The sequence below is a fragment of the Plecotus auritus genome (genome assembly GCF_963455305.1).
Source record: "Plecotus auritus genome assembly, chromosome: 13".
Taxonomy (NCBI): domain Eukaryota; kingdom Metazoa; phylum Chordata; class Mammalia; order Chiroptera; family Vespertilionidae; genus Plecotus; species Plecotus auritus.
In genome coordinates, this window is record NC_137779.1 from 19,674,955 (window position 1) to 19,687,708 (window position 12,754).

Sequence of the window (12,754 nt, forward strand, 5' to 3'; positions counted from 1 at the left end):
GGAGGGAGGGGCTGGGGTGCGGCGGGCATTTCCATAAAGGGGACTGCTCACATAAAGGCATTGAGAAGTAGGTGTTATGATGACCACTTACAAATGAAAAAAAAGCTGAGACTCGGCTTCGATGATAAAGGACAGAGAGCTGGAGGCTCCAGACTCCAAGATCTGGAATCTCTCTCCCCACTACACCTGGGGACTTACGTCCTCAGACCCCCTCTGAGATAGCTGGTCTCCGTAGCAGAAAATAGAAAAGATGGAAAACAAAAGGATTTGTTGACTTGAAATGTCTTACTTCTTTAGCGACTTAAAACACGGCAGATTTCAAATCAAAGGACCAGTCTGCAGGGGAATATGGGCGCATTTTGTGCCTGGAGTCCAGTAGGAGCGGGGAGGAGGGAGAAGACGGCTGGGGCCAAGCGGCTGGAGCCTCGGCGCGCGGTCCCCTCTGTGAGCGGCGCGCCGCCATCCGCGTGGGAGCGCGCCGCGGCGCAGGGGCACGGGAGCTAGCGCCGCTCTGGCTCCCGGTTTGAAGAGAGGGAAGGAGGAGAGGAAGAGGAGAAAGAGCGAGAAAAGGAAAAGAAGGAAAGAACGGAAAAGAGAAACGGGGATGTAAGATGGGGAGAAGAAGGGAAGCAAGGGCAGAAGAGAGAAGAGACAGGGGAAGTTGGATAGAGAAGAACGAAAGTGCCGCAAACAGTGGGAGAATGGGAGGGAACATAGGAAAGAAGGGAGCGGTGAAAGGAACGGGAAGAGACCTAGAGGGTAACGTAGTGAGGAGGATGGGAAAAGAGGGCATGAAAGGACTGGAGGGGCCCGGAGATTAATTTGGAGCGCGCGCATTCCGTGAGCGCACGGCAGGGCCTGGGAAAAGAGTCCGAGCGGGCCACGCTCAGTGCCTACAAGCGCTCGATCGGCCCCGCAGTCCGCGCTGTCCGTAGGGTCCCCCCACCCGCCTCGCCGCCGCCCGCTGCGCTCAAATTCTGCCAAACACCCATTTCTCCGCGGCTGCCGACATCCCCTCATTTTCCAAGGGTCAAATACAACTCCCCACCCAATTCTGTCCTCGGCCGGAACGCCGCGCCCCTGGGACCCCTCTGGTCCCTGCTCCTCCTGCGCCCAGGAGAACCCCTCGGTCTTGACGCCAGACGGCGATGCAGGGCTGATTCAGGTGCAGCCCCTCCGCCCCGCGCGGGATAGCGGATCGGCCGCGGGGACTGCCGCCGGAGCCGGGGCGCGCACAGCCCCGAGAGCGGTGACCTTCCGCGGGACGCGCGCCACCATCCGGACACCTGGAGCCCCCTCTGCCTGGATTTGAATTAGGAGAATAAAGGAAAACGATTGTAAATGGAGAGGAGGGGACGGATGGGCACACAGACACTCCGGGAATGAAGTTTCTTAAAGGTGCCGTGTCTGGCGCTCGGCTCTGATTGGGTTTATTACTACCGGTACCTGTTTTCTCCAAGTGCTCAGAGATTAGTTCCCCATCTGTGTCCCTCTGAGTCGACCCGCCAGCTCGCGTGGTGGGGTCGCCCTGCTTCTGCGGCGACTCCTGAGAGACCCCGCCACGACTCGGGCCGCTTCCAGGTTTCGAGTGAGGAAATGTCACCAGCTCCCAAACTCGGTCTCGGAGAAGGCGATCCGCATCTTTAATTCTCGATTTCCTCTCAGCCCCGCGCACACCAGTTTGGAGACACACCGTGGGAACCCGGCGCCCCGGGGCGGTTTCCGAGGACGGCCCGCGCAGTGGCAGGACTCGGGCAGTGGGAGCCTCCCTGGCGAGAAGGCCGGGCGGGGGGGGGGGGTCCCCTCGCCCAAAGGTCACAACTGAAAATAAAAGTTCCGCCGAAACCGGTTTGGCTCAGTGGATAGAGCGTCGGCCTGCGGACTGAAAGGTCCCAGGTTCGATTCTGGTCAAGGGCACGTACCTTGGTTGCGGGCACATCCCCGGTAGGAGGTGTGCAGGAGGCAGCTGATTGATGTTTCTAGCTCTCTATCTCTCTCCTCTCTCTTACTCTCTGTAAAAAATTAATAAAATATATTTAAAAAAAAAAGAAAATAAAAGTTCCTACAGACACTGTCGGGAACGCACTCGGACGGTAGGCGCCCAGGAGGAGGAAGGCCAGCCGCTTCATTAGCATGTGTCTCTGCGGCTCCCGGAACCCTGCGGCGTGGCGAGGGAAGGGCGACAAAAGTTGCTTTGCCGGGAGTGTCCCTGGTCCGAGATGCCGCGGACACGCTGCCTGCGAAGGGCACACCGGCGCTGGCGACCGAAAAAGTTTATACGTAGTTTACAAATAAAAAGGAATACACACTTTTGTTGGTTACTTTTTTTATTTCTACAGTTTATTACTGGGATAACGGACAGGGCAAGGGTCATCCATAGTTTGGGATCTCCGTGGGCCGTCAAGTTTGCAATCGGCGCAAACAGCCCATGCTCGGCTCGCGCGGGCAGCGAGCGTAGGGGGCAGGAGGGGCGGCCGCAGTCATCTGGACCCGGCCGGCGGGGGTCCCAGCCCGGAAGGAGAAGGGCACACTGGTCCCTGGGGGAGCCGGCTCCGGAGCCTCGGCGAGAACTCGGCTTCTTCCTAGTAAGAGAACCATACCCGCCCGTCCCTGGTTTGAAGGCAAGGGGAGCGGGGCGAGGTGGGTAATGAGATGCGCGCGGAGAAGACGCGCGCGAAGGAGGTGCGCTGGGACGCGCTGGGGGCAGCGGCCCTAGTAGGCCAGGCCGGCGGGCGGGGCAGTGCGCGCTCCCCGCACCGCGCGCACCCTCGAGCGCGCACCCTACACACACACCTGGAGGTTGTTCCAGCAGAGGGGCGGGGAGGAGAGGCAAAGCGAGTGTCTTAAAATAGAGAGACGGGCAGAAGAGCGAGAGGCGAGGGCAGGCGGGAGGAGGCGAGGAGAGCGACGGGCACGCGGCGCGCAGGCTCCCGCCGAGTTGGCACAGGCGGGCTGGCCGCCGACGCCCCCTCGGCGCGACTCCGCACGCGGCGTGACTCCGCACCCGGCCCTGCAGGAAGCGCGCGCTGATTGACAGTCGCGGTGTCCCAAAAAGGCGCGGCGAAGATGCTGATCTACGGGTGGGTCTAGAGACGCGCGGCCGGCGCGCCCGGTGCCCGCTCCCCTCCGCGCCCCGCCAGGGCTCCGCCGCCTCCCGGCTGCCGTGGCCCCGGGAACAGACCCCGCCGGTGCGCCAGCCCCGCGGCCCCGGCTCACCATGCACTGCCACGCGGAGCTGAGGCTCACCTCGCCCGGCCAACTCAAAGCAGCCAGGCGGCGCTACAAGACTTTCATGATCGACGAGATCCTCTCCAAGGAGACCTGCGACTACTTTGAGAAACTTTCCCTCTACTCCGTGTGCCCCTCGCTGGTCGTGCGACCCAAGCCCCTGCATTCCTGTACCGGTAAGACGCCCCGCTGGGGGACTGGTGGGGTGTGCTACCTCTCTCGCTGGTGTCGGGCGCTTTACCCCCCTCTGTCCTCCAACCCGAGGGCGAGAGGACTAGCCTTAGCAGCGGCGGGCAAATGGCTAAGGCGGCTGCAGCCTGGGAATGGGCTGGTCAAGGTGTGGAACACAAGGTTGGAAAAAAAGGGAAGGCAACGCGCCCCAGGAGCAGGTCGCCTGAGCCACAGGACGCTTCCTCCTTCCCAGCGCCGCCTTGGTTCTCAGTCAGAAAGTTCAAACTCTTGACCTGGTTCAGCGCCTAAAACATTGTTTCAGGAAGTGGTGTTGCTTCTGGCCTGGAGTTAACGCCAATCTTCTGTCTTCACTGGGGATTTTTCAAGTAAAGCGGTATCCGGAGGCGCTCAACAAAATCCTATATTCACTGAACTTTACTTAAAAGGATCTCCCTTTGGGGGAAATATTTCCGGAATATGTCGCACGGTGTTGTAAGCGGAATTAGTTTTATGTGCCTGCTAAACTAAACTAAACTAAACTAAACTAAACTAAACTAAACTACTAAAAAACAACAATGATAACAATAAACACATTCCTCAAATCTGGGTTTCGTTCTCTGGAAGAACTAAGACCAATAGTGACCATAAAGAGCACTTCATAAATATACTGAAAAAGGCGTAGCTTTGTGTAGAAAATAAATCCAAAGGTATTTATAAAAGAAACCTTTGAGTACATGAAGAGAATTTAGACTATCTAAGCATAGGGATAGCAAAACAAAACAAAAGTTGAAGCAATTTTTATTGAAGTTATTGACCGTGCTTTCAACTCAAGGTGTACATGTGGCATTTCCAAACCAAAAGACCCTTTGAGGTTATGTTTGCTGCATGGATGGCATGACATAAATTAATTTAGTCATATTTACATTGAAAAAGTAAAGTGAAGAGCTAGCAGTGGTTTTGAAAGACGTTTTTGGAATAGTCAGGCCAAGACCTGGGCAATGCTTTACTTTCTGTTGGTTCCATTGAAGGTCCCTGTAGGATAGCCAGTGAATATGTGTGTAAACACATACCATAAAGCTCTTTTACAACCAAATTGTGCCTACATGTATTTGGCTATAACATGAATATTATGTTCAATTACACCTCTGTAAAATAACTTTTATCTGTACGGTGGAATTAGGCCTAAGAGCCCATACCAAAACTTATAATACTGAATTTTAAAAATCCAGAAATAGCCAAGACAAGAAAAAGATAAGACGTTGTAGAAACAAGGTAGATATCCTTGATGCTGATATGTTTACATTTGTGTGCCTGCCACGTATAAACCCTGGGTGAATAGTCTTTATAGATGTGGGATAGGGGAGGTAGGCTGCATCTTGTGTTAAGCATAAATTTAATCTTCTGCTACAATGACTCAAATCCTTTTCATCACAAATTAAACAGAGAGTATCTGTTTTAATCACAAATCTCAATGCACCCTGCTACGGTTACATACCTAGACATTCCCAGGATAAAACAGAACAACTTCTAAACACCCAGGTAGAGCGATAGAGCCTGCAGGTTATTTTTTAGTGACTTCGCGCCATCCATTGATTTGAAGGCAGCCTTTTCTGACTTTGTAACAGTTGTGGAACTGGATCAGAGAAGAAAACATGTCAGAAAACAAGTAATAAAGAGCCTCTGAAAACAGTGACACAGTTATCAGTGGAGGCTAAGTGCTGTGTTTTGCTGAACCTTGTGTGGGAAATTAATCAGAGGGAAATAGAATGACTCATCTGATGCCGTGTGTTAACAGAGGACTGCGCGTGTATCATGAACTGAAAGCGTTGCTCAGTTTTGTGCTTCTGATGTTCATTGATGGCTCCTGAGAGCGGGTCGTGGCTGGCCGTGGTTTTCTTGCCCTCTCATTCCAGGGCTTGCTTGCTTTGCATTGTTCTCTTGAAAATGTGTTGTGAGTTTGCTCTCGTTGAGATTTAAAATACAGAAACTGGGATTTGCCGGTGGAATTAAACCCATAAAAACTGGCTACAATAGTCCATACTTTCAGACCCAAAGCTTTGAGTGGGTTTACGGTTACAGTTAAAGCCTTACATGTATTAGATCATGGGAATCCCATTAGTGTCTTCGCAAAGGTTTTGCAAATACCCTACTTTCAAAGCATTTTGTTGCTTTTAACGGTTATGTTGAGGATCAAAATCTTAGCTTGGATGAACTTAATCTTTTTTTTATTATTAATTAAAAAACAACAGCAATAAGTTCTTGGCATCTGTCACCCATGATGAAACCGTAGTTTTTTTTCTGTATCAAGATAACTAGCACTTTTGGTGGAACCAATGCATTAAAAAATTCAAATCAAGGGAAAGGCACACATTGGAATAAAAGTTACTGAACTTTCTCATCCTTCGGTTTGCTGTTTAAGATGTGAATAACTAACAGAAGTGAACTTTGTCAGGTCAAACAATGAAAACTAAGATACAAAAAGTCACCACCCTGCATAATCAGTACATAAAATTGGGGTGGAAAGAAAGCGATGGCATTGAAAAGGCCTCTACATAGTTAAGCAGTCTATGTTGTTTAGATTAATAATTAAAATGTCAATTCATGATACTGAATCTCCTCAGGCAGAAAATCTTGAGTTCCGGTAAGCTGGGAAATGGAAACATTTTACATCAGGCAGATAATCACCTGACAGTGATTTATTATTAGGCACGCTAACCTGAATGGAAAACTCATCTTCAAAAAATTACTCTCTATTTTAACAGGCCCTTTCTTATTACAAACGGTGTGATTTTAGTCTTAGAAAGCTGTTTCTAAGTCACAGCGGATCTCCTAAGTCACATTATAGTCATTGAGAGGGAACCCGGGTGTGGGAAATTAAGCCAAACGAAAGGAACGTTTATTATTACATTGAAAGTAAGATTTAAAAAACGAAGCGCAAAGAAAGCCTCCGTTTGAAAACAGGTTTGTTGTTCAGACCACTGTTGAGATGTGCCGTGGGCTCAGAATTAATTCAGTGTATAACATGTTGGTCTCCTTTTCAATTTGATCGCAGCGATCCTCATTCAGAATGGAAATACATTGCCATTTGGGAATCAGTAACGATCACACACAAACATTAGAGCATTGACAGTGATTGAAGGCCGAGCATGAGGTGCTGTTGAGGGTGTGGTAAATACTGTTTGAGTCTGCAGTGTGTTGTCGATTCCTCTGGTTGTGATTTATGCTTCTTGGTGGAAGAGTCTCTTGCAGAAACCTGGCCTCCAGGACGGAATAGACTGCGGAGGGGCGGGGGGGGGGGATCCACACAGTAGCTTTGGTGGGATCTTTCAGTTTGATCTTTAGACACGGGCAGAGTCTCTAAATTTGAGGGGTGTTTGGAAAAAAAAATGAATAACTCGCTTCACAAAAACAAGGATGTCACAATTTACCTTCAGAATTTTCATATGAGGATACTGAGAAACCAACCGGCTGTGCTTATAATTTATGATAATTACTTATAATTTAATATAATTATTTTTAGTATAACCTAGATATACTGTAGAATTGCACATACACATTTATGGAGAGGTGAATGTAGACATTTGAACATTTTACAACCCATGACCAGAACGTGACTTTTAATTATTCCACTAAAACCATAGACCAGCCCTGGCCGGGTGGTTTAGTTGGTTGGAGCGTCTTCCTGTAAACCAAAGGTTTTGGGTTCAAATCCTGGTCACGGCACATACCTGGGTTTTGGGTTCGATCCCTGGTTGGGGTGCCTGCGAGAGGTGGCTGATTGATGTTTCTCTCTCCCCCCGCCCCTCCCTTTCCTTTCCTCTCTCTAAAATCAGTGAATATATCCTTGGGTGAGGATACAAAAAATTTAAACCATAGTCTAATTCCTTCCCCCTTCTCTGGCGGAATGATCCTGTTGAATCTCTCCATGATTGGCCAATCTTATTGCATAGCTGACCGGGTGTATAGAGGTGGAAGGGGTCATAGACCAGTGTCCCCAAGAAGAAGACACTTTTTTTTCAAAGTGCTAGGGTCACATCAGTGTTGGCTTTGTTTCAATCCTTGCTACCCATGCTGTCCTTCTCATTAGGGTACTCAGGGATAGGAAGACCTTTCCAACGTGGTTACACCCCCCCCCCCCCCGGGTAAACTCCTGCAGTCACACCCAAGGCACAGACAACCAGCCCATTAAAAGGGGCATTTGGGGAAGGATGTTTATCTTAGGAGGTGGCATTGAGAACATTTTATCCTTTGGTGGGTCCAAGAGAAACACGTTCTTTGGGGTGGTGTCTTTGGGTTCTTTTTTTTTTTTTTTTTTTTTTTTTTTTTTTTTAATCACAAAGGTTGGGTGTCATCGCAGTGAAAAATGAAAGGAGGTGCGGATGTGTGTCATGACTTGGTAGGGAGGTAGGGAGCCAGCCACTGCCTCCTGGAGTTGGCTCCTGTGGTTCCCCAAACTCAGCTCTGGCTTTTAGTCAGAAACCAGACCCCGTAGGATCTTGGGCACTGGAATGTTAATGGAGAAATGTAAACTGGGGTTTGGGAGAATGATCATTACGAACAAGCATTTGCATTTCTGCCAGAGGCAAATAGGCTTTTATTAGCAATTACTCATAACCGCTTCTCCTGTTCCCATTGTAAGGGCACATAAATCAAGGGACTCACCGGGCCGGCACTCATCAGGGTCAAACTATATTTGGGCTGAGTTCTTTTGAGATCCTCAGCTGTTGTTTTATTATCCCTTAAGTTTGATAACTCCTTTGTTGAATGGGGGTGCCGAGGGGTTCTTTAAGGAGTCAGTTTTAACTAGTGACTACTTCACGAGCAGTTTCTTCTCTGGCTGTGATTTTTTTCTAATGAGAAAATGATTAGAAGTGTCGTTCACACGTTACCATACCTCTCCAAACGCCTGTGATCGTCAGTTCCACGGAATGCAATAATTTAACTCAACCAATATTTTATGCTTGCTCGGTGATGGCATTGTTATGCGTCACTAATTACAAGTTTCTTCTAAATCTTGACAAACAGTTGGGATATTTTAAAAATGTCTCTAGACGACGCGTAGAACCACTGCCAAGCCTTTTTTGATGCCTTCTCTCGAGTATGTGATGGGCAGTTTGGAATTGGGATCGGGGAGCATTCTGACGCGTCAGTGCTTTTGCTTACCCTATGGAATGTCCTCTTTGAACTCCACCTAAAGGGCGTTATCACCAGCAAAACTGTCACGTTAACCTCATTAAGGACAACGCCAATGAAACCGTATCCATGGTAACGCTACAGATGTGCTCGTTGGTGTGTTTTTCGGTTGTAGGTCTGGATGGAAAACAATTTGTGATACAAGCGTAGACAGCAGTGATGAAGTTGCCCGTTTTAACATACCTCGGGAATCTAAATGCAAAGATCGTTAGGATTAATATATCCCAGGGATCTGTACGAAAAGCAGTTAAGGATTGTACAGAGATGAAGGCAAAAAAAATAAAATAAAATAAAGAGAAAGAGAGAGAGAGAGAGAGAGGAAGAGGGAAAAAGAAAAAGGGGTTTCTTTTGAAACTCTTGAAGCTACTCGTCTCAGCCTTGTGTGTGCCACAGTGGTCTTCAGTGGCTGTGGGGACCAAACAAAGGTGGCTTCTCAAATCCTTCTGTCAGCGTAGGGCCTGTAAGTGGCTCACGTTGATTCCGCTTGGACACACGCTGGGGCCCCTTAGGGGAGGAGACCCAGAGCCCGGGGCCTGCGGGCATGTGGCGTTCAGTGTGGAGGCCCGAGTACGTGCTAACCCTGGAGCAGTTTTAGGTGTCACTGGAGGTCAAGGAGGAAGAGGAACAGAGATAAAAGCCAGGCAGGTTGCCCGGATCTGGAGCTCCCTCATTTGCACGAAGCCTGTGAAGTTCTGTGGGTGTGGTGAGCCCGACCCCCACGCTTGCCACTGGTCCTGGCCCAGTGCAATGAATTCGGCTCCTGTAGCTAAGTCCGTTGACGAACTCTTAACTGGAATCGGCTGAAGCGGGCTGCAAGGATTTGGATGGGATGCGTGGATCGAAGCTTCAGTGTTCTCTTTTGGGGAGTCCTGGGTTCATGCAGCACTCGGTGGAGTGGGAGTTTTTAGTGTGGGGGGGTGGACCCCATGCTCACAGCTGGCTGAGCCTTCTTCGAAGCCAGAACATTCGCAGAACCGTCACCAGCCACTCTGCTGTAAGTGGCACCCTCGGGCTCAGTATGACAAAGAGACAGGGAAGAGAAGGATTGAGACTATGTGGGTGAAGACATTTTACATGTGACATACCCTCCTCTCCCCCCTGGCCAGGGTCTGCCTCTGTTCTGGCTGCTCCAGAGGTTGGAATGGTTCTCTCTCCCCCCACTGCATGGGGGACAGGATAGAATAGGCAGTAGAATATATAAATAACGGGGTTCAGAGCAGGGCCTTGTACAAAGTTGGTGGTATTAGCCAACGAAATACTCTGGTGTGTTTTTTTGTTTTGTTTTGTTTTCATTTTAACCAGAAAAAACTTTGCAAACCCTCAGGAGTTCATTGATTTTTATTGCAGCTTAATAACAGTTAGAAAAAGACATGTCTTGTTAAAACGAATGCTCTAAATAAAAACACAGTTAGTTTTCCATTACGGTGTCTAATTACTCATCATCGCCAGAGCATTTTTATACGGCAGTTTAACTTCTGGAAGGTGGAAACTTGGCACGCACTTAAGGAACAAAGCAGTACACCTAGATAGGTATCAGAAGATGGGCTAATTATATTTGGGCTGGGAGTGACTCTCACCCAGGATCGCTCTGAGAAGGCCTCTTTCTTTAGTCGTGAAAGAGAAGTCTCTGCTTTCTCTAGCGCCCGTTGAAACTGAATCCGAAGGGAGAGAATTGTTAGATCGTGTTCAAGTGCATCTGGAAGGGACCCTGCCAGTTAGTTACCCATTGGAGCTGATGTCAGGATACCTGATAGGCCTGGAGGACAGCTATCTACGCTTGCTGACTCCACTGGCAGGGTTCGTCAGGGTGAGTGGACACAGCCTTTCTCCCAGGAAAAGTCAGGCTGCTCCTGAATAGGAGCCAAGCTGGGAGGCTCTCAACACCAAACTAAGGATGTCAAGAGCGCAAGCAGGGGGGCTGACGCGGGGCCTTTTTATTGCGTCTCTCGCTCACCAACACGTCCTCAGGAGCGTGTCCTTCTGGATCTTGGTCCCACAGTGAGCACTGAATGGGACCGGCTGCCCCCTGGGGGATGTCAGTGTGCTTCTGGCCATTATTACCAAACACCGGTGTATGTGATAAGTGACAGGATAATTGTCCTTCGGCTTGTCTTATCCAAGGATCACGTATGACGTGTGGGGAAAGGGACTGGCTCTGGGCCTGGTGGAATCCCAGGAAGTCACGGCTGAGTTTCCATCTTAGGAAACCTGACAGGTCCCTAACCCTGATTTCCCTGCCGGCCTCCACAGCCCATTGCCCTCTGCCCAGAGTTCCTGCCACACTTGAACGTAACCGATTCGGGCCCACGGTCATTCACAGAAGATGCCACGGCCACGTGTGGATTGAAGGAAATGTAACTTCCATGTTGAGTTGAAGCAATTCAGGGGTCCTCAAACTATGGCCCGCGGGCCACATGCGGCCCGCCGAGGACATTTATCCAGCCCGCCGGATGCTGCTGCCTGTCCTGCTTAGCAGCCGACTCGTCCGGGGCCCGAAGTGCGCATAGGAATTTGTTCATAGTTGTTTTTTAAACTATAGTCTGGCCCTCCAATGGTCTGAGGGACAGTGAACTGGCCCCCTGTTTAAAAAGTTTGAGGACCCCTGATTCTAGGAGAACTGACTCCCCATTTTCCTGATGATAACTTACAGGTAACCAGGTACTGGGATCATGTCTTCGAATTATGGGAAATAGTCTGGACAAGGAGAGTTGCTGAGGCGGCCCCTCTGAGTCCTCCAGGTCTTATTCCAAAGGGAGCTACACATCTGGGAGAAAAGCTAGAAATCCTTTATATCCTGAAACTTATCCATATTCAGAACAATAGCAGAAACAGTGACAGTGTTTTTTAGTGTCTAACATGTCCTAGGCACTGACTGGACTGAGTGCTTCATGATCAGCTTCAAATCATCCGTAAGAGATGGCTATTACGGATGGGGAAGCGGAGACGCAAAGCAGCTTTCTCCAAGTCACAGAATAGGTAAAGATCTCTCACAAGCAATAAGATAAAAGGCAAGTACAAAAACGGGCAGTTCATAGAAACGAAGAGCGAGACGGCCAGTAAGCATGAAAAGAAGTTTGCTTCACTGGCTATCAGCCACACACCAGTGAACAGGAGAAGCCATTTCATACCCAGTGGGGTAGGCGAAAATGAAAGAATCTGACAACATCAGTTCCTGACAAGGATGTGGAGCAGTAGACATTCTCATACTCTGATGGTGGGAGTGGGATTTGGCACAGTTACTTTGGAGAGGTTTGTGGCAACACCCAGTAAAGCTGCAGATGCACACACATCCTGTAGCTCCCACTCCCACTTCGGCGTGGACGCCTTGAGAAATCATTGTACGTGTATCAGAACACTCACTTCTACGTTGCTTGTGGTATGAAAACTCCAAAACAATCACTGCTTAGAAGAAGGAAAAAAAAAAGAAGTCATATGTGCTATCTTTTTATGCAGTGATGAAAATGAATGAATCAGATCCACTTGTGTGAATATGGATAGATTTTAGAAACTCAATGCTGAGGAAGAAAAACAAATTGTAGATTGACACTTACAGTCTGACACGGTTTATATAAAGCTTGAAAACATGCAAAATATCTATATATTGTTTAGGGAGGCAAGGGTATGGGATTGGAGAAGGCTCCTCACAGGTTTTTATTTTCCTGTGTAATTACGGTATTTATTAAGGAAGAGGCCTAATGTAAATATGGCCAAGTATTAAGATTTGGCAAAGCTTGGTCATGGGTACACAGATGTTCTACATTATGCTTTGTGCTTTTCTGTATGTTCGAAATTCTCTGTAATATAAACATTGAAAAACGATAGTACAGGAGACTCCCATACGCATGAAACCCTTGATCTTGTGGGGCTTTTGATGGCTTTCTTAATAGCGTTTCTGTCCTGAAACAGAAGCTTTTCAGTCTCACAGAGGGGAAATAAGAACACTTTATAGTTAGACACGCGTACAGCTCACACTCACGCAACCACTGGAACTTCTGAAATTGGTGTTCGGATCTTCCTTACCTCCTCTGGCTGGGTGGGGACATGATTTATCACCAAGGTAACTGCTGTTCCCCCAGCAACGCGTTGGCATCTGAATGAATGGTTCCTGAGCTGGGCACCGGGGCTAGAGGAATTGCTGGGAAGTGTGTGTGTGTGTGTGTGT

General features: G+C 48.9%; 1 protein-coding gene across 1 annotated transcript in view; it reads left to right on the forward strand.

Moving 5' to 3' along the window:
- The first annotated feature begins 2,872 nt into the window (after positions 1-2,872).
- The window catches only part of BARX2 (BARX homeobox 2), a 59,860-nt gene continuing 49,978 nt past the window's right edge, over positions 2,873-12,754 (forward strand). The window contains exon 1 of the mRNA XM_080649705.1: positions 2,873-3,404. Coding sequence (XP_080505831.1) covers positions 3,218-3,404 — 187 coding nt within the window. The 5' untranslated portion in view covers positions 2,873-3,217. The remainder of the gene's footprint in view (positions 3,405-12,754) is intronic.